This window comes from Salvelinus fontinalis, chromosome 2, assembly GCF_029448725.1.
Source record: "Salvelinus fontinalis isolate EN_2023a chromosome 2, ASM2944872v1, whole genome shotgun sequence".
Taxonomy (NCBI): Eukaryota; Metazoa; Chordata; class Actinopteri; order Salmoniformes; family Salmonidae; genus Salvelinus; species Salvelinus fontinalis.
The window spans coordinates 54,067,013-54,090,074 of record NC_074666.1 but is presented as its reverse complement, the minus strand read 5'-3'; the positions used below and the strand labels follow the sequence as shown (position 1 = coordinate 54,090,074).

General features: G+C 40.5%; 1 protein-coding gene across 4 annotated transcripts in view; it reads left to right on the top strand.

The window, feature by feature from the left end:
- Positions 1-20,906, top strand: part of LOC129821139 (septin-8-A-like) — a 38,640-nt gene extending 17,734 nt beyond the window's left edge. The window contains exons 6-10 of one of the 4 annotated variants that reach the window (XM_055878479.1): positions 3,060-3,156; positions 5,538-5,706; positions 5,918-6,050; positions 7,458-7,621; positions 18,903-20,906. In XM_055878479.1, the coding sequence (XP_055734454.1) occupies positions 3,060-3,156; positions 5,538-5,706; positions 5,918-6,050; positions 7,458-7,621; positions 18,903-19,068 (729 nt within the window). In that variant the 3' untranslated portion in view covers positions 19,069-20,906. The other 3 variants (XM_055878485.1, XM_055878502.1, XM_055878494.1) reach the window with 3 other exon arrangements.
- Positions 20,907-23,062: the final 2,156 nt, after the last annotated feature.

Genomic DNA, 23,062 nt, shown 5'->3' with positions numbered 1-23,062 from the left:
GATACCTAAAGGGATCCTAAATCAAATAGCTAAATGATCCATGGTATGACCATCTTAAAACAATTCCATATGTTAGCTTAGTGTGTTAGCTCTCCCCGCCCCCAACAGCTTAGACTTTGAGGTTGACTGCACAAATAGATTGATTGCACAAATCAGTTCTGCGTTTGTGGGTATGGATGTGGGCATGCAGACCCGCGAGCCACTGTGGCCCCCACCCCCATTAAAGTTGCCCATCCCTGATGTAAATGAATTGGCCGCCTGGCATTGGTAGAGCAGACAGAGCAGGAGTTGTTGCTCTGTCCTGTCTGTTGTTGTGTCCCAAATGGCACCCTATTACCTATATACACGATAGTGCACTACTTTTGACCAGAGCCCTATGGGCCCTGGTCAAATGTAGTGCGCTAAATCGAGATTGGGGTGCCATTTGGGACGTAGCCCATAGCTCCGTGTTCAGGCTAGATGACCTCAGTGCCTGGGCCCTAGCCAGTTTTGGCTTGCCACTTAATTCTTGAGGTTCCTTTTTGGTGAACATGTTTTCCTCATGATGGCTCACTGGCCGGGGTCATTCTGGGAGCAATAAAGAACCATGGGCCAGTTTCACCAACACTGGTTACTAGATCATTGCCAGGGGATCTCTCGTTATGCCCTTACACACACGTGTGGAAATGTACCTATATGCACAGGGCCAAATTGAAATGTTTCTAACAGAAGAACTATAAAAAGCATGGTAGAAATTGAAAGTGACCACTGGAGATTATGGAGAAATTATCACACCAAAGGTGAGGACACAACAGTTCACCTGACACAAGAATGAATCCAAACATTAGACTGTTGATTTGATGTGCTTTTGACCTTTACTGTTCTTTTCACAGCATTTGTCAATAAGGGAATCTGAAAATATGTTCAGCAACAAAAGTATATTCTTTGAAATGTGGGAGTAGGTGCAAGATAATAAAAAATATTACAATGGGTTTGAGGGAGAAGCCTCCAAGTGGCCTCACATCTCTCCAAACTGTGCCCACCATCAGACAATTAATGTTTTACGCAATCCAAAAACGGTCCATTATAAAACGCAATCTGGGTCAGGTGGGCATCATTTGAAAACGTATTCTATTGCTGACATGGCTTGCTACAGTAAGTTATAAAATACGATTTTACAGGTGTTAGGCTTTCGAAGGCACTTCAGACAAACCAACTGTAGCTTTGGTGCACATAGAATGGAGGCATGAGTGCATTCAAGTGTGTGTTCCATGGCAAATTTTCGGACAACCCAGGGTATAACGCATGCCGTCATTGTAACTGTGGATCAAACATAGCGATCATAATCATTGATACTGCAAATTACATGATTTTTCAAATATGGAAATGTGAAGTTAAAATGTGGGACTCATGGGTGTTTTTTTTTTGCTTGTATGACATCAAAGCTGTATTTATTATAATCCTCAACGTCTCAACTTTCAGAAACACGTTGACCTCACTCGGATGACAACAAATGTCAGTCAAAACCATACAGTGAAGTGGTGAACGTGAACTCTGTCTAGCGTGTTACTGTGTTCCAATTTAGGTGCTTATCAATGATGAACTCTGCAATTTTCAACTCGTATACGTAATGACACGTGCTGTGAGTGGAAAGGGCTACACCATCATTACGTGCTAAAATCAACTGCTAAAATCAATCAGATCTCAATTACAACCATCACCCGCCACCGATTTTTACCGCTCAGTAACGCGGATGTCATAATCTTTAGTCCTGATTGCGACCAACATTTTTCATGATTTTTGTCCTCTGGTGGGTATTATCATTGGAACAATTTGATCTTGCGATTTATGTATTTGACAATCGTTCTGTACAATTGAAATAAAGTATTTCCTTTACTCGTTTATCACAGCAAATCTACAATGGCAATGTAGCCTACCCTGCACGTTTTATGAATGGGAAAATCATGGTGTTGGATAAAAAAACAATGGTTTACTATTTATGTAATCCATTAATGATTTTACTTGTCTGAATCGAATATGGCCATTTCTTATCAAGAGGGGAAAAATAAATATTCCTGAACTGTAAGCTACACATTTGACATTTGAAACAAAATTGTGGTTGTATTTCTAATCAAATTGTATTGTATTCTAATATTGTGCAGACAGCGGATATTATTTATTTATTTGTAGAACGTGATAAGTCGATAATGAACCTTATCATTTCGTACAGTGCTACTTTAATTAGGCAGTGGGCCTATTGTACTTTATTGAAGAAACAATGTCTGTCACACATGTTGCTGCAATCCATGTAACTTTAATGAATTCATATAAAGTTGGTCTTCAAGAATGTTATTTTCGCAAAGTTACAATCATTGTAATTAACCGGCTACATTTCCAGTTAGAATCATTTTATTTCAGTTGTAATATGTCACATTCTTCTCTATAAAAAAAAATAAAAAAATTTGCATTTATATTTCGTTGTTCCTGATAGGATGTTTTCTCCACTGGGGTGGGAGTAGTAAACGCAGACAATTGCCATTTCCACTGTCTAGTGTTAAGCCGGCTTGACAGTAACAGCGTTAGATCAGCTGGTCTTCTAGTTTTATTTCCGCAGCTCTTTTCATTGCAACCAGGGTTATTTTAGCAGGGAGCTCTGTGTAATCTCCTGGTAGAGTGTTGAGAAATCCAGCTGTAACCTGCAGGTAATCCGCAGCTTCTGCATCTCTTTTGCAATCGGGCCCATATGTTTAATCAGACCAACAAGACATGCCTCTAAATACAGCTGGCTGGATGTTAAACACAGCCCCTGAAGTAACTTATGTCAACACTGTTTAGAGTTACTCTTGTGTGGTCTACGGCAACGTTGGTACAGCCAAAGTTTATCTATCGCCTGTCTGCTTTTTTTTTTTTCTCTCTCTTCCATGGACATCTGTCTAAGCAGTTAGACCTGTCCAGTAAAAACGTTGGCTATGCTGTGAAGGAAGGGAGTGTAACCTGTGTGAGAGTCATGGGTGTTGTGGAAGCTGCTTCTGGTCAAATCTGTAACCTGACTAACCTTTTTGACCTCTGAACTCTTTCAGGCTCACCTCCCCTTCGCTGTGGTGGGGAGCATCGAGGAGGTCAAAGTGGGGAACAAAACGGTGCGGGCCAGACAGTATCCCTGGGGAGTAGTGCAAGGTGAGTACCTCTCCTTCTGTACCACTTTGCTTCTTTCCATTTCAGGAGAGAACCACTGTTCAGGAAGTCAGTCCCTAGTGTCTTTGGAAAATGGCAGAGACCGATGAATGCACTATTGGTAGTATTACTAGATGGACACTGCTACACCTATTGGGAGTATTACTACAGGGACACTGCTACATCTATTGGGAGTATTACTACAGGGACACTGCTACACCTATTGGGAGTATTACTACAGGGACACTGCTACATCTATTGGGAGTATTACTACAGGGACACTGCTACACCTATTGGGAGTATTACTACAGGGACACTGCTACATCTATTGGGAGTATTACTACAGGGACACTGCTACATCTATTGGGAGTATTACTACAGGGACACTGCTACATCTATTGGGAGTATTACTACAGGGACACTGCTACATCTATTGGGAGTATTACTACAGGGACACTGCTACATCTATTGGGAGTATTACTACAGGGACACTGCTACACCTATTGGGAGTATTACTACAGGGACACTGCTACATCTATTGGGAGTATTACTACAGGGACACTGCTACATTGTTTGCTGTTTTTGCAGACGTTTAGCTGTGGTCGACCGGGATGGCTAAACGCTGTAATTTGATCTCGTCACTGAGCACCGTTGTGAGAATATTTGAACCCAGCTGGGAGTTTGATTCAGAACGCTCTCTCCATTATCCTGTGCCTGTTGTTTCCATTCCACAATCCTTCAAGGACTGTGGTCTAGGTTTATTTATAAAGCCTGCCTCATAGGTTAGAGTGTAGGAGAGGATTTCCATCAGTCAATGGGGTGGTAAATAATAGGCTAGATAGAAAATGATTAAGTCAGGGGTTCCCAAACTTTTTGGGCCAGTGACCCCATTTTTTGATATACAAAAATGTGTGACCCCACATGTGTTTATAAAAAATAAAAAAGTGATGTAAGCAACTGCCAGTTTTTTTTTTTAAATTGGGTTTATGATGGCCTATTACCAATCAGTCTGACAGTACTTTTGAAAGCATTTCAATCTGAAGGAAGTACGGTTTGAAGTGACTGAAATACATCAGAAAGGTATCGGGAAGGTCAGAAGATCATCGTTGATGTTCTTTTTTCCCCTCGTCTGATTTGGTGCCTGGTCTTGTCCACTCTGTTCTAATGAGTCCTGCGCGGCTTGTGAGCATTGTAGAGGGAAACCGAAGACGCACATACGTGTTCCTGAGAGTCTTATCTTTCAGTGAATGGGTCATAAAAAAAACAACTTTTGAAATTGTTTGTGAAACTGGATTAAGTGAATCATATTGTGCTCACTTGATTGAATCTCCCTCGCTTGTAGCAGCAACTGTCTCAATCAAAACAGTTTTCCTATGTCATGTATGGGCTATGATAAATGAGAAACACGAAGTCTTGTGGGGGGGGAAAAAATATTTTGAGTGCTTTTTTTAATCTCACCTCAGGATATCTCTCTTGTTATCTCTGAACCCCAGACAACTATGACAGATGGGAGACCGCTGGTATTTCTTCCCTCCCAACTATTTCTGTGCAGAGTGTGTAATGTGATTCTCCCCTGCCCTGGCAACTCTGGATGTCCCGGTGTCAGCAAATTGCACCCCGGATCTCAGCGGGGAGAGTTTACCAGAGAGGTTGTTAGATGCCAGATGTCAGCCATTTTCTTCCACATTTCTCGTCTCCAAAGACTTCAAAGTGGAGGTCATTTATCATTTCTCTCATAGTATTTTCACGTTCTCTGTATACTGAAGGTGTAGTGACTTTCATGTCGAAAGCGATCATGTTCCACACTAAACGCTGTGCTAATTGGCTTTTTTTTTTTTTTTTACCACATCCTTACATCCAGCACAGCGCTCACAGCTGGGGTTGATACAGTATTTATTTCCACTATATCCTGCAGTATACCCACTGTAGCCATGGAGTCCATGACCTTCCTCTGGGCAAATCCTCCCCCACTTATGTCAGTGTGAAAAGCAGGAAAGGCTTCCTGCTCCAGTCCTCACACGATTGGATGCCTGAGAACTCTTTGACTCTGAGAGTTAGTGGACCATAACCTCTGAACTTTGTTCTTTTTTTCCCTTCTAATTAATGTACACTACTCTTTTGCCAAATATCCCCAAGTTTTCCCCTCAATCGTACTGTGCTTTCCTCAGTTGATGTGATGCTACTCCTACTCTGAGAGAAGAGTTATCTTACAGCACCTAGTTTATCATTAATCGATTGCAGGAGCCCCACAACGTGGACCCATTGAACTTGTATATCATTCATGTAGATTCATTGACCGTGGTTGAGGGGTGGTGCCTGTGGCCTCAGATGTTAGTAACATAGTCTCGTTGACATTGCATCGTCTCTGTGCTGTCCCGTCCCAGTGGAGAACGAGAGTCACTGTGACTTTGTGAAGCTGCGTGAGATGCTGATCAGGGTGAACATGGAGGATCTGAGGGAGCAGACTCACGCCCGCCACTACGAGCTCTACCGCCGCTGCAAACTGGAGGAGATGGGATTCAAAGATACAGACCCTGACTGTCAGCCGTTCAGGTGAGGCAGCAAGGCTGATCACAGAACACATGATCACTGACATGAATAGTTTAGTCGTATGTTATAAGAAAGCAGACCAATGAATCCCAGAGTTCAGCATGTAAAGATGCTCTGTGAGTGATTTTAAAAACTGTAATTCCTTTGTGAGTTAGTCCAAGCTGTAGTTAGTCTGATATGTAGTAAGCCACTTTTTTGTTTGTCCTGTCCACAGCCTCCAGGAGACCTACGAAGCCAAGAGGAAAGAGTTCATGGGAGACCTGCAGAAGAAGGAGGAGGAGATGAGACAGATGTTTGTCAACAAAGTGAAGGAGACGGAGGCAGAGCTGAAAGAGAAGGAGAGAGAGGTGAGGGTGTGGCTGCTGGCTGGGAAAGAGGAGGAAGGTGGAGGGTCAAGGAAATTAGTTTGCGGTCTTATGGAGGATTCAGTTGTTGCACATACAGTACCTGTCAAGTTTGGACACCTACTCCTTCAAGTGTTTTTCTTAATTTATTGAAGACATCACAACTATGAAATAACACATGGAAATATGTAGTAACCAATAAAGTGTTATTTAATTTTAGATTCTTCAAAGTAGCTACCCTTTGCCTGGATGACAGCTTTGAAAACTCTTGGCATTCTCTCAACCAGGTTTTGGTTTTCCAACAGTCTTGAAGGAGTTCCCACATACGCTGAGCACTTGTTGGCTGCTTTTCCTTCACTCTGCAGTCCAACTCATCCCAAACCATCTCAATTGGGTTGAAGTCGGGTGATTGGAGGCCAGGTCATCTGATGCAGCACAATCACTCTCCTTTTTGGTCAAATAGACAGATTTGACAGATTTCCACCGGTCTAATGTCCATTGCTCGTGTTTCATGGCCCAAGAGAGTCTATTTTTATTGGTGTCTTTTAGTAGTGGTTAGACAATGAAGGCCTGATTCACGCAGTCTCCTCTGAACAGTTGATGTTGAGATGTGTCTGTTACTTGAACTATTTGAAGCATTTATTTGGGCTGCAATTTATGAGGCTGATAGCTCTACTGAACTTATCCTCTGCAGCAGAGGTAACTCTGGGTCTTCTTTTCCTGTGGCGGTCCTCATGAGAGCCAGTTTTATCATAGCGCTCGAAGGTTTTAGCAACTGCACTTGAAGAAACTTCATCAAAGTTCTTGAAATATTCCTGGATTGACAGACCTTCATGTCTTAAAGTTATGATGGACTGTCATTTCTCTTTGCTTATTTGAGCTGTTCTTGCCGTAATATGGACTTGGTCTTTTACCAAATAGGGCTATCTTCTGTATATCCCCCTACCTTGTCACAACACAACTGATTGGCTCAAACGCATTAAGGAAAGAAATTCCACAAATTAACTTTTAACAAGGCACACATGTTAATTGAAATGCATTCCAGGTGACTACCTCATGAAGCTGGGTGAGAGAATGCCAAGAGTATGCAAATCTGTCAAGGCAAAGGGTGGCTACTTTGAAGAATCTCAAATGTAAAATATATTTTGATTTGTTTAACACTTTTTTGGTTAATACATGATTCCATATGTGTTATTTCATAGTTGTGGTTTCTACACTATTATTATACAATAGTAAAAATAAAGAAAAACACTTGAATGAGTAGGTGCGTCCAAACGTTTGACTGGTACTGAATGTTGACATTGTAACATTGCATATTTATACCTGTGCTGACCTTTTGATATATATTTGGATTGTAGATAATCAAGTTTTATCTCTTGGCCTGACGTCTTCTCTATCTGCCACAATCAGTTGCACAACAAATTTGAGCAGCTGAAGCATATGCACCAGGAGGAGAAGAGGAAGGTGGAGGAGAAGAGGCGGGAACTGGAGGAGGAAATGAACGCCTTCAACCGCAGGAAGGTGGCAGCTGAGACGTTGTCATTAGCCCAGCCACTCAAGAAGGACAAGAAAAAGTAAGCAAGTTCCTGTCCTCTTCCACTCACTCTCCCTTTATTCCTCCCAAACCTTATCTTCTCTTACCCTAGGTTTAGCTTCAAAGTCCTTTTGTCCTCCCTTTTTCCCCCCAAAGGATTGAATTGAGATCACAGATAGCAGTGGATTGACTTAGAGTTTATACCCTGATCATGAGGGGCCTTCCCCTCCGTCCCCCCAAATTCCATACCAGGGTGTTGTATTTATTGTACACTGAAATAGTTATATGAATATGAGCAGACAGACATATGGAAAATACCTGACCTTAGCAGCTCCTAGTTGGAGAAAGACAGGTTCTCTGTGTGGCAGTCACAGAAACCTTTTTTTTAGCTTCTAAAGTCTCCATCTAGTGGATGATATGTGCGTTGGCAGTTATTAGTGAAACCGTTCATCCATTTTGTGGTTAGTCTGACAGAGTGGTTAGTCTCACTACATTAGGTATGTTATTTATGAGGGATACCTGGAGAAAATTCTAACTCTCTGAAATTAAAATGGATGGTCCTTTGCTCAGTAAAATATTTTTACTCGACCCTCCCTGAACGCTTGAAAAAACTGTTCCCTCAAAAAAAATGTGGCACTGAGCAGATTTCTGGTCGCGCGTTTACTATGAACACTGAGGCCGTATACCCGCTTTAATTATTTCATTATATATTTTTGCTATTGTGCAGATGCCCGTTGGTCGGAGGCATGACCACTTTAAGCGGGACAAGTCCAACATAACAGGAACAGCCACAGACATCTCTACAAGGGGTTTCTAAAACGGCTGTCCTCAACAGTCTTGTATGACACACTTGAACTCGCCCTACTATCCGAGTACCACCACTACTGCATATGCAGACAAACTGGTCCATCGCGCGAACCTTATCACACCAACCTTATCACACCAACCTTATCACACCAACCTTATCACACCAACCTTATCACACCAACAAGATCTAGGATCCACATTTTTTTGTGTGTCTGCCTTGATGTTCATAAAACTCCACGGACCCCCTTGCGCAGTGGAACTTAGAATGATACGTGACCACTGCTATCCATTCAGCACCACGGTTCAAAGGGCGCTCAAAATAACCCTCATCAAGATGTCGCCTACATCTGATAGACCTACTCATCACTTATTATTTTATACAACGGGTGGGTTTAATCCAGAATGCTGATTGGTTACGCATTCCAGCCAGTGTCTATTCCACAAGTTACCACCGGCTGAATCTACGATGTTAAAATGCCTATTTACTCTGTTCCATCGGACTGACAATCCACTGTCTTGTCAGCCCAGCCAGGCAATTTATAAACGTTATCTCCATTATAAAAAGCATCTAGACATTATCTCTCATTTTTTTTAGACTAACATTTAGTTTAACAGTGGAGATTTGTATAAACCTTGCTGTCTGTCTTCCGACATTTGCAGCCTTGTTTCAATATTGAAATTCGATCTTCAGCTGTCCCATAGTAATGAACGTGTTGGGATGAGACAGACAGGCAGGCAGCTGTTCTCAACCAGTCGAAATCATGAATCGGCATACATTTTCAAGGATATATACAAAGAAATGTTAATAGAAAACAGGTCAAACGAAACTAAGTGCAGCTAGTTTGCAGTCTTTCAAGCTTGTATGAAGTGACTGTGTTGTTGTTAGCTCTTCTGAACAACGGTGTCCTGCGAGAGAGCACATTTTCTATGCCAGGTGAAATTGCGCATCATTAGCTCATTTGTTATGGATGTATCCAAATAGAGAGAGAGACAGGTTCTATGTGAGGCAGTCACAGAACCTTTTTTTAGCTTCTGCAGTCTCCATCTAGTGGATAATATGATAACACCGGCCCTCGACACCAGTGTTAATATATCCTCCAAACACCGGCTTCTCGGGCATTATCATTTAAATATTCAATCTGTGGGTACAAACTTTGATCGGAGAAATGATTTGTCTTTGAATTATTTATTTTGCTCTCACCTAAAAAAAAAAATAACACTACACCACTGCTTCTCGGCTATAGAAAGTTGTAGCGCTCCCTCTGAATGTCAATCAAACCATGAATGGGAACGCCTATCCATTGCAGTGTGTAATGCAGTGTAGCATAGTTGTTTTTATATATATATATATATATATATCTATCTATCTCATCCCAGCAGTGCAAAAACTCGAAGTACATTTTCTTAAAAATAGAACTTTGCCCTGTGCTTCTTCCAGCATGCTTGTTGTATAGCCTAGGCCATGGATCATTTGATTGAGATCACACTAGGCGCACTTGATATTGCGCACCCAGCAGAGAATCAGGGATGAGGGGCAGCATCGGGCACACATGAGATACTATAATAAGCAACTAATTCTCAAACCCTGAGCATGTGACATTTCATCGATTTACAAATTACATGACCCTCCCCTGGACTAAATTTAAAAAAAACAAACATATTAAACCCTCCCTCTGACTGAAATTGAAAAGCATGACCCTCCCCCATTTTCCTCCCGGTAACTATTGTGTAAATTTCAATCTCTTTATGACAGTTTTTTTGTTAGAACTTTACATTTACACTGGCATTTATCATGAGTGGTCTTCAAAATGGAGTTGAAGGGCTCCCTCCCCTGACAGCTGAGAATTATCACTCATTCATTAATTATTCTGTACTGACATTATAATGATTCTCTGAGGCACAATCCACACATTTTCTGACCTTATTTTTTTTTCTTTTTTCTGTCTATTCTCTTTCACCTTCATTATACTTCATCTTCATAAAGTCATACATTTTTCTGAAAGAATGTGGAATGTATATGATTTGCATTATTTCACCCCACAGTGTCTCCATTCACTTTATTTTGTCATTTGTGGTCATTTTCTTTGTCATTTTCTTTCAGTTAATGTATGGGCCCAGTATGCCAAGCCGACCGTGGATTTGTCTTCCATCATCATAGTGACGTCAACGTTTGTTTTTTGACATTCCTTCATGACATTGTGCACATGGACCAAAGACCCTGATGGGACAGGAGACCGAGAGAGCTAACTTGCTGACAGTGGCCATTCCCTTCTTTAGGATCATTAATGTTATAATTTGGAACATGTTTTTTATACATTTTGTTATTTTTCTAGTTTGAGACTGATGTGTTTTGCTCACCATCACTGATTTATAACAGAAGGCACAACAAATCATGGACTTTCAACTTCACTGTTATTTGGTACTAACTTGTGTTGTTACCTTGTTCTCCCATATTGTCAGTTAATGTAATGTTATTGGATAAGCATTTACTGGTAGTGTAGGTGGACTCGACTCCTCACCAGCCAAACACCATTGTCTTACATCAGGTGGCGTCACTCCTACGTGACATTCAACCGACAGTGTAGACGTTTCGATACGCTATCTGACATAAGACAATGGCCGTACACCTCATAGAGTGGGGTCTGAATTCTGAGCCAAACTAGGCCATACCTTAATCATGCATAGCAATAACGTAACTAAGTACAGTACCTGTATATTTATATTTTTGCAAACCGTTATATGTAGGTACCATCAAGTATACTAGTACTAAATATTAAAAAATATGAAATCAATTCTGGTGCTGTTTTATGTTAACCCAGAAACCTGTATGTGAATATTTTTAGAGCTTACTTGGCTTTATTCAAATGCAGATATGCAAAATGTATATGATAAAGCACAGAATAGTGTATGTTGTCTAATTGTGATGTACCGTAAGCCATTGACGTGAGTATGTGAGTGGTGTCCGTCTACACGGCCCATATACAATGCAGCAACTAATAGAGGCCTGGACTCACAATATAAATGTTTACGTCGAAAGACTAGAAGTACTCGTTCTCATTGAAAATAAATGCAACCATCGCATTGGATGTCTCCCTATCCCATGATTTGATTTTATAAACTTGGGGGTTCGAGCCCAGAAAGCTGGGTCAGACCGTATACCATGCGTATGACAAAACATGTATTTTCACTGCTCTAATTATGTTTAACCAGTTTATAATGTACAGTTGTCGGATCTTAATATGATCCATTTCGTCGTAAGAGGAAAATAATCTTGCAGCGTGAGGATTTGAATGTCTATTCAGAATTGACGCCAGGAGTCAGCTGGTAGCTGTGTTTGTAGTCTACACAATAATCTAGACTGCAGATTCACTGGGTGTCAGTACAAGTAGCCTATGTATGCTACGTGCAAGCTACATTTACATTTAAGTCATTTAGCAGACGCTCTTATCCAGAGCGACTTACAAATTGGTGCATTCACCTTATGATATCCAGTGGAACAACCACTTTACAATAGTGCATCTAACTCTTTTAAGGGGGGGGGGGTTAGAAGGATTACTTTATCCTATCCTAGGTATTCCTTAAAGAGGTGGGGTTTCAGGTGTCTCCGGAAGGTGGTGATTGACTCCGCTGACCTGGCGTCGTGAGGGAGTTTGTTCCACCATTGGGGTGCCAGAGCAGCGAACAGTTTTGACTGGGCTGAGCGGGAACTGTACTTCCTCAGAGGTAGGGAGGCGAGCAGGCCAGAGGTGGATGAACGCAGTACCCTTGTTTGGGTGTAGGGCCTGATCAGAGCCTGAAGGTACGGAGGTGCAGTTCCCCTCACAGCTCCGTAGGCAAGCACCAGTGCGTCTCGTGTGAATTCTTATGTGGATTATAATAAATGGACAATATTTGCATGGGATAATGTATTCTTCGTTAGGGAAAATCTGTTTCCTTTAGATCATTTGTTTTATTCTATGTTCAAGGCAACCAATAGGCAAAATAAATGAATGGTTATTTCAGTTCCTTGCATGAACCAGTGGGTACAGCCGCTGACAATGGCACACATGTGCATGAGTTTGAATCTGGTCCACTAATGCCCTTAATACTTTTGGAGGAACTAGTACTTTTCTAGTTACTCTCTGGAGGAAGTAACTGACTTTACTAAGTTTCAATTGACCAAATCCCTTTCGTTACATGTACTGAAAAAATATAGAAAACCCAACATTCAACAATTTCTTAGATGTTGCTGCCTTACAGTTCATAAGGAAATAAGTCAATTGAAATAAATTCATTAGGCTCTAATCTATGGATTTCACATGACTGGGCAGGGGAGCCAAGCCCACCAATAAAAAAAAAAATGTTTTTTCCGGTGAAGAAACCGGGCGTGGAGGTCCTGAGCTGGCGTGGTTACTCGTGGTCTGCGGTTTTGAGGCCAGTTGGACGTACTGCAAAATTCTCTCAAACAACGTTTGGGGGGCTTATGGTAGATTATAATTCAATTCTCTGGCAACAGCTCTGCCTGACATTCCTGCAGTCAGCATGCCAATTGCACGCGCCCTCAACTTGAGACATCTGTGGCATTGTCCAGTTGTCACACAACACATTTTAGTGGCCTTTTTATTGTCCCCAGCAAGGCGCACCTGTGTAATGATCATGCTGTTTATTCAGCTTTATGATGCGCCTCACCTGTCAGGTGGATGGATTATCTTGGCAAAGGACAAAACGATCACTAACAGGGATATAAACCAATTTGTGCACAATCTGAGAGAAATAAGCATTTTTGTGTGTATGGAAAATTTCTGGGATCTTATTTCAGTTCATGAAACATGGGACCAGCACTTTACATGTTGCGTTTAGATTTTTTGTCAGTGTAGATTTATTATATTATTGCTGACAGACACAAACCTCCCAACCAAACATGATTACAAAAATATTTGCATGAATTGATGCTATTGGTTCCCCTTTCAATCTGTATGACTATTGAAGTGAAGTAGGTGTCTTCATATTTTTGTTCTTGGGTTCTTAGCCAGACGTGATCAGAGGTAAGTTGCACTTCGGCCTTTTAATATTATATTTCTAAGATATTCTACTGTTAATTGTGTTTTGAGGACAAGTACAAATCAAATGGCTACTTAGCTAGCTTTGGCAAACCCAGAATCTGACAAAGTTGAATCTCCTGTTTTTAGCTCATATGATCTGTTAGTTAGCCAACTAGCCACCTTGCCATTGGCACAAAGCTTGAATAGATTAATCAGATGTGTGTGGCAGTAGCTTATCATATTAGGTTGCCACTAAATAAACTGTCTAAGCTAGCTAGCTGTGTCAACCATGTAGGTAGCTAATGTTAGCTGGATCAACAGGTCAGTTCAGCTCAGCATCCTCCCACGCATTTCTCACTCTTGCTCTCTCAAGAAAAGAAAATACCCCTCAGTGGAAAGGAGATGTTCGGAAGATGAGGATACATTTCATAGCAGGTTAGGAAAAGGCAAAAAATACACTGCTCAAAAAAATAAAGGGAACACTTAAACAACACAATGTAACTCCAAGTCAATCACACTTCTGTGAAATCAAACTGTCCACTTAGGAAGCAACACTGATTGACAATAAATTTCACATGCTGTTGTGCAAATGGAATAGACAAAAGGTGGAAATTATAGGCAATTTAGCAAGACACCCCCAATAAAGGAGTGATTCTGCAAGTGGTGACCACAGACCACTTCTCAGTTCCTATGCTTCCTGGCTGATGTTTTGGTCACTTTTGAATGCTGGCGGTGCTCTCACTCTAGTGGTAGCATGAGACGGAGTCTACAACCCACACAAGTGGCTCAGGTAGTGCAGCTCATCCAGGATGGCACATCAATGCGAGCTGTGGCAAGAAGGTTTGCTGTGTCTGTCAGCGTAGTGTCCAGAGCATGGAGGCGCTACCAGGAGACAGGCCAGTACATCAGGAGACGTGGAGGAGATGTACTATTTTCTACATAACAGAATAATAGTGAAGACATCAGACTATGACGTAACACATATGGAATCATGTAGTAACCAAAAAAGTATAAAATAAATCCAAATACATTTGACATTCTTCAAAGTAGCCACCCTTTGCCTTGATGACAGCTATGCACACTCTTGGCATTCTCTCAACCAGCTTCATTTCAGTTAACAGGTGTGCCTTGTTAAAAGTTAATTTGGGGGATTTCTTTCCTTAATGTGTTTGAGCAAATTAGTTGTGTTGTGACAAGGTAGGGGTGGGATACAGAAGATAGCCCTATTTGGTATAAGTCCATATTATGGCAAGAACAGCTCAAACAAGCAAAGAGAAACAACAAGCCATCATTACTTTAAGACATGAAGTTCAGTCAATGCGGAACATTTCAAGAACTTTGAATGTTTCTTCAAGTGCAGTCACAAAAACCATCAAGCGCTATGATGAAAATGGCTTTCATGGGGACCACCACAGGAAAGGAAGACCCAGAGTTACCTCTGCTGCAGAGGATAATTTCAGTTGAGTTAACTGCTCCTCAGATTGCAGCCCAAATAAATGCTTCACAGAGTTCAAGTAACAGACATATCTCAACATCAACAGTTCAGAGAAGACTGTGTGAATCAGGCCTTCGTGGTCAAATTGCTGCAAAGGAACTACTACTAAAGGACACCAATAATAAGAAGAGACTTGCTTGGGCCAAGAAACACGAGCAATGGACATTAGACCAGTGGACATTTTTCCTTTGGTCTGAAGTCCAAATTTGAGATTTTTGGTTCCAACTGCCGTGTCTTTGTGAGACGTGTGTGGGTGAACGGATGACCTCCACATGTGTATTTCCCACCGTAGAACATGGAGGAGAAGGTGTTCAGGTGCGGGGGTGCTTTGCTGGTGACACTGTCTGTGATTTATTTATAAGCGATACGCCATCCCATCTGGTATGGGCTTAGTGGGACTATCATTTGTTTTTCAACAGGACAATGTCCCTACACATCTCCAGGTTGTGTAAGGGCTATTTTACAAAGAAGGAGAGTGATGGAGTGCTGCATCAGTTGACCTGGCCTCTACAATCCCCCGACCTCAACCAAATTGAGATGGTTTGGGATGAGTTGGACCGCAGAGTGAAGGAAAAGCAGCCAACAAGTGCTCAGCAAATGTGGGAACTCCTTCAAGACTGTTTGAAAAGCATTCCAGGTGAAGCTGGTTGAGAGATTGCCATGTGTGCAAAGCTGTCATCAAGTCAAAGGGTGGCTACTTAGAAGAATCTCAAATATAAAATATATTTGTGATTTGTTTAACACTTTTTTGGTGACTACATGATTACATATGTGTTATTTCATAGTTTTGATGTCTTCACTATTATTCTACAATGTAGAAAATAAAAACAAACCCTTGAATGAGTAGGTGTTCTAAAACTTTTGACTGGTAGTTTGTGTGAACTCCTTCAAGACTGTTGGAAAAGCATTCCTCGTGAAGCTGGTTGAGAGAATGCCAAGAGTGTGCAAAACTGTCATCAAGGTGAAGGGTGGCTACTTTGAAGAATATAAAATATATTAGTGATTAACACTTTTTTTGTTCCTGCATGATTCCATATGTGTTATTTCATAGTTTTGATGTCTTCACTATTATTCTACATTGTAGAAAATAGTCAACATAAAGGATAACTCTTGAATGAGTTGGTATGTCCAAACTTTTGACTGGTATTGTATTTCTACTACGGACTACTTGCTCCTCTTAATATTTCTATATTTCTTAATTCCATTCTTTTACTTTTTAGATTTTATATTACTGCACTGTTGGAGCAAGGAACACAAGCATTTCGTTACACCTGCAATAACATCTGCTCAACGTTTATGCAACCAATAAAATTTGATTTGATTTGAACTTTGTGGCAACAGTTTGGAGAAGGCCCTTTCCAGTTCCAGCATGACAATGCCCCCGCTGTGCACAATACGAGGTCCAAACAGAAATGGTTTGTCGATCGGTGTGGAAGAAGTTGACTGGCCTCCACAGAGCCCTGACCTCAACCCTGTCGGACACCTTTGGGAGGAATTAGAATGCCAACTGCGAGCCAGTCCTAACTGCCCAACATCAGTGCCCGACCTCACTAATGCTCTTGTGGCTGAATGGAAGCAAGTTCCTGCAGCAATGTTCCAACATTTAGTGGAAAGCCTTCCCAGAAGAGTCAAGGCTGTTATAGCAGCAAAGGGTGGACCAATGCCATATTAATGCCCATGATTTTGGAATATGTTTGACAAGCAGTTGTCCACATACTTTTGGCCATGTAGTGTTTGTGAAAACACCCTAAGATAGCGAGCCATGATCCCAAGGACTTTGACTGCCTCCGAATGGAGAACTGCTCATTTTTAGCCAATCACAAGGCTCATTTGAATTTCCTGATGCATCAGAAAAATAATCTGCAACGAGTGATTTAAATTAAGATCTCTCATCTGTACACTAATTATATAAGTTGTAGACCAATAGAACAAAATGGAGAGAGCCCATCTTAGCACTACAGTAAAAAGTATAACCCTCTGCTATTAAGAAGTAAACAAGAGTGAAAGAGGAAGTTACTGTGTGTGTTCTCCCCCACCACATGGTTTACAAAAGGCTTGTACATTGTGGTCTTGAACCAACCCGAAGTAGAACAGAGAGCTGTCATCCATTTACCAGGAACAATTGAAACAGCAGTCTTAATAGAATGTGTATAGAATACATTCTTTTTCCAAAGTATCTACATAAAACTTTAAGGTTATGATGGGTAGTTAGGGATGGATACATCTTTATTGAAAACTCATAGATCTTGTTATTGTTTCAGTTATAAAGAAGAGATAGTGGTCATGAAATTGAATGTTTGTCATAGCTTTTATTCTGGAGATAACATAACAGTAACATAGCTGCCTTTTCGGACAACCAAAGAGATTATCACTTTTCACTTTGGAAAACAGTGTAACGTCAACGACGGAACATGATTTACGTTATAACTTGACATAAAAAAAAAATGTATTTCACAGTTGAAAGCACTACAATACTTCAGTTCAATGTGGTAAGTAAAGAGGCACGTTATAACAGTTCCACACATTGAGATGTGACTAGCTTTAAAATGAAAGAATGACATGTCTTTGCAGCACTGTCATTTGTAACCAAAGCATTTTTGTAAAAGTAGCTATAGTGATTTACTTGTTTGAAAGGTCAACAGAACAAACATGTTTTAGTACAACAAAGTAAAAAATATAATTATAAAATGATATGTATATAAAAAGCTACTCTAAATATCAAAGTGCTGAATAGGTCATGGAAGAAGCAATACCAAGTTCCTGATAAGGTATTCTTGGTCCTCAACAAAATAAAAACAATCCCCAACACATGCAGACAGGTTCAGTCCAACAGGATATTAGCTCACAGCAGGGTGGAGAGGTGGGCAGGGGGACACATTCTTCTGGTGGGCCTTATGGAGGATATTAGTATCACTGTCCCCGACGACCTCCAGAGCCAACCCCTCGTTGTATAGGCACCTAAAACCATCGTAGAACTTGTCTGTATCCCCCTCCCCCTGGCTCCCCTTTCCACTCCTGGTCTGCCCGAGACCCGGTTTGCCCGCAGGCTCCCAGGACACCTCATCCTGAAGCTTGGTCATCTTGGTGCTGTCAAATATGTACACTGCATTGGCTGGTAGGGAGAACTCCAGGCTGGTGAGGTATTCGTCCACCATCTCCTTGCAGTGGATGAACTCCGTGCTCTGAATCTGGAGCAGAAAAACACACAGTGATTTCCTCAGACTTGGCAAACAGGTTTAGTAAAAATAAAAACACCTTATGATAGATGTCGATTGTGTGGGTTCCATTGTTTAACTCAACTGTAATAAAAAATAAGATTGAAATATAGAAAAATGTTATGGACGGCAATGTTCTTCTAACCAGGAACGTACAAATACAAAGACCAAATACAAAAGAAAAGTGAGAAAAAAGGTGTTATTGTGAACTGAAGAAAGATTTCTAGTGCCTGTCAAAAGTTTGGACACATACTAATTTCAGGGTTTCTTTATTTTTACTATTTTTCTACATTGTAGAATATAATAATAGTGGTGCTATTAAAGACATTTCACAAATTAACTTTTTAACAAAAGCACACCTGTTAATTGAAATGCATTCCAGGTGACTACCTCATGAAGCTGGTTTTGAGAATGCCAAGAGTGTGCAAACGGTGGCTACTTTGAAGAATCTCAAATATATTTTGATTTGTTTAACACTTTTTTTTGGTTACTACATGATTCCATATGTTATTTCATAGTTTTGATGTCTTCACTATTATTCTACAATGTAGAGAATATTACAATCAAAGAAAAACCCTGGAATGAGTAGGTGTGCCAACGTTTGACTTGTAATATGGTCCAACACACTTCGCTAATGTTTACTTACATGAACACCAACTTGGTTGCATAATTACACTGCAAACACAAAAGCATGACAGCAAACAGCCAAGTGTTTTGAACAGTGTGAGGGGTGGTGATAGCTCCATTGGGAGATGTTGCGTGTCTTACCTGTGCTTTCTTCAGCAGATCGGTGAAGACTGAGAACCAGTCTGGGGTGAGCCTCTCCAACTCCAAGGTAATGATGGCCAAGGCTAGTGTGGAGCCCTTGAACTGTGATAGCTGGTGGCAGGCCATACAGTGCTGCACCTGCCTAGTCCACAATGCCGCCTGGAGGCAAGGCCTCTTCTGAGAATGAGCACCCACAGACGAAAGGTGGGGATGGCCAGAGATCAACAGGGCATGGAACTGCAATAATCACAAAATACAGAAGATGGAGACCATCATTAATACATATCCACTGTTTCATTCATTCATTCATTCGTCACAATTCATATCGATCATGGACAACTTTCCACATCTTCTCTTTAACAGCCATTCCCATATTACATTATCTTCTTAGTAACCCCCCCACCCTCCCCCTTTCCTTGCCTGGGGTGTGATGCCCTCTTTGCTGTGTGCAGTGCTAGTCTGTCTCCCAGTTGTAAGACTGTTAGTGTAAAACCAACACGGGGGGCTACATTTGTAATGCCCAAACCTTTTTTCTTCTTCTTTGTCACAAAATTGTGAATGCATTTGCATGTCTCCACTCTTTTGCAAATAGTCAGCCATGTTGTTTGAGCAAAGGAAAAAAACGTTAGAATTTCAGGTTGTCGTTTAACAGATCTAGTGGAAATGTTGAAAGAGCCCATCTTTGAATCCACAGCTCAATCATACAACTGTGTTACGGTGGAAAGTATGTGACAATATTCCTGTAGTACCCATTCTTGTTTGAAAGACAATGGAGATATGACCACTATTTCGGTTGCTGAATGCAAAGTACATTTTCAGGAGAATGTAATTGTTGGAAAGTTTATTTGAAAAGTATTAGAGAATTTATTTTTATTTAACTAGATTTTTTTTGTAACATGTTTCTTTTTTTTTGATTTCTACAATACTTGTATTTTTGTAATAAACCTATTGTGAGCTAGGAAAGTATGGAATAGTTCTTATGGATTAAACTATAATCTACACACAACTAACATGTGAGACATTCATCAATCTCTGAAATGTTTCAGTATTCAGAACAATCTTATGTTATAATTTGAGGACATTTTCACATTGGCTCTGGTGTGAAACAATGAAACTGCCCTAAACGTTTTACTTCACACCAATAGGATTCTGTTCAAGAATGTTGGCCAATGGTTGTGGTCTAGCATGGTAACATTGCAGGGCCGTCTACTACTAGACTTGAGGATGAAATATGTCTGGTAATAGTTAGTGTTTGATACTTATTTGACTTCCAGTTTGTGGTGTGTAGTATAAAGTATGGATCATTCCAAGATGTCAAACTCCAGTGTGCCATAAACAATCTATACAGCATGGCATTTTTTTATGACACTAAATATACATACATGACAGCACGGTACTATTCCAATTAATCACATTTTCTTTAACCTTTTTAACTAGGCAAATTCTTATTTATGTTAAGATTGTACTTGGAAGTGGGTTAGGGTTGGACAAATTATATCTTAAAAGCCTCTCCCCTTGTTCAATAACAGGGTTCTACTTTCTGCTTTACTGTTGGAGGTAAATCAGATAAGTGCCTTGGCTTGATCTATGCTCTAAATTGCACTTAATCACTAAGATTTAGATGACCGCTTGTCAATGGTGTCAGGTGTGGACAGAGACATATCACAGGTGGACACAAGTCAAATCAATGCACAATTTCTAGGACCAATACTCTATCGGGGAGAAGTTAACATTGGCCATCTTTGACAAGATGAAGTGTGTGTTCCCCTGTGCTTTTGTACTGTGTTTGAGCCTGTCAACGCAGTGAGGACGTGTTAACTGCTACTTACAATGTGAATGAAGTCGATTGGCGTTGCGGTATACAGGTCCCAGTTCAGCTTATCTAGTATGATCCTCTCCATGCGAAGAATCTCCGCTGTTGAAAAGTTGCATCCGCTCTGCACAACAAGGCCCTTGACTGATCCAATCACCTGTTTCAACAGACATCAGCGAGGGAGCTAATAAACATAGTGTATTAAACTAGCGTTGTGTTTTATTTTGATTATAAGAAAGAATAAACTTATGTTCACTATGTTCAATTATGTTTTGCTAAACTTCCAAGAGATAAAAATCCCACCTCATCCTCCTCATTGATTTTTGCTGAGAGAATCAGAGAGGTGAAGGCGATGCACTTCAGGTATTTGGGCGGGGCCTGAAACAGAAGGTGATTTAGCACCTCTAGAATTTAGCAGAATGTGAGCTGTGAATTATTTTCAAGAACAGAAGATTTCCATACCTTCACTGTTGCTAGAAGTCTATTCAGAACACAGCCTCCAAGAGCAAATGTTTCTTGACAGAAGTTGAACAGTCTGCACATTTCACCCAGCCACAGGATCACATCTTGCAGTTGGAAAGGGGTAATGTCAGTACCCTGTGTGCAATGGAAAGAATCAAGAGGTCAGAACTTTGCAGGGGTGTGTGGTGAATGTGTCAGACTGTGTCAAACATTAGGCTCAGTCAAGATGGTATACTTGAATGCAGCTGTTCTTGAAGACTGGCACTTTCCAGAGGCGCATCTCCCTGCCCAGTGCATCCTCCAATAACGCCACCAACCGTTGGTTCTCTGCAACTCCTGGGTTCTTCATTGTGACCTTGGTGCCGGCCAGGGTTCTCTACCACCTAAGAAGGACACACCATGTAGTGTTACAGTGGGAGAATGAAATGCATCACATAACAGCTCAACACAACTTCGTAGGTTACATTGAAAGTCAGAGTCATAGATACTCTGCAACAAAACATTTTCTGAAATGTCCAACGTTCTCCTTTCTTCTTCACAAAAGGTTAATCTAATGTCACTTTCCCCAGGCTAGAAATGTCTCATTTGGATAGTCTAATTCTAAACAGCTGATTTCTGAGCAGAATGTGTCAACCAGTGGAGTAAAGTACTTAAGTAAAAATACTTTAAAAGTACTACTTAATACGTTTTCTTGAGGTATCTGTACTTCACTACATTCCTAAAGAGAACATGGTACTTTTTACTCCAAACATTTTCCCTGACAACCAAAAGTACTAGTTATATATTGAATTCATAGCAGGACAGGAAAATGGTGAAATTCACACACTTATCAAGAGAACACGTGGTCATCCTTACTGCCTATGTTCTGGCAGACTCACTAAACACAAATGCATCTTTTGTAAATAATGTGAGCGTTGGAGTGTGCCCCTGGCTATCCAGAAATTTGCTTTGCTTAATATAAGGAGTATGAAATGATTTATACTTTTACTTTTGATACTTAAGTATATTTTCAAAATTAAGTATCACAAGTAAATGTAAGTATATTTTAAACCAAATTCTTTTGGACTTTTACTCAAGTATTTTACTGGGTGACTTTCACTTTTACTTGAGTAACTTTCTATTAAGGTATATATACTTTTACTCAAGTATGACAATTGGGTACCTTTTCCACCACTGGTGTCAACATAATCAGCCTGGTAGTCTCATAGACTAGACTTAACATAGACACTCATTAGTATATGTTAGGTTTGGAATGGTTACATAAAACAGAAGGTTACTTAAAGCTGGGACCCTACAAAATTAACATAGAAATGTGACTTATAGTCATTCTAGTCGAACGTAAGTCTAGGCTGTAGATCGGTTCTATGTGTACTATTTCTATGCTTCCCATTATTAAGTTTCATTTTTGCGTCTTTTACTTTCGGTGTTGTACACCAGTTTCAATGAGATGAAAATACAATGATTTTGGTTATGGATGGGTAGGTGTGTAACTCGAATGTCTGGTAACTCAAAGGTTGCGTATTCGAATCTTATCACGGACAACTTTAGCAACTACTTACAATTTTTTTTGCAACTACTTAATAACGTGTTAGGTAATCCTTCCTAAGAACCACCTAGCTAATGTTAGCCACAACAAATTGGAATTCCTAAAATATCAAACATATTGCAAATTCTTAATATATTGTACCAATTGCAATTCCTAAAATATACGAATCGTAATTCGTGACATATAATACGAAATGGATGACGGACGACATCCACAAATGAATACATACGAAACCTATCATATCATTCTAAATGGAGGGCAATATATTTACATGTAATATGTTAAGTCTACCCCTGAGTCAGGTTGCAGCAATGGATAGTACATAAGCATCGAAAGGATTTTTCAACAGTGTAC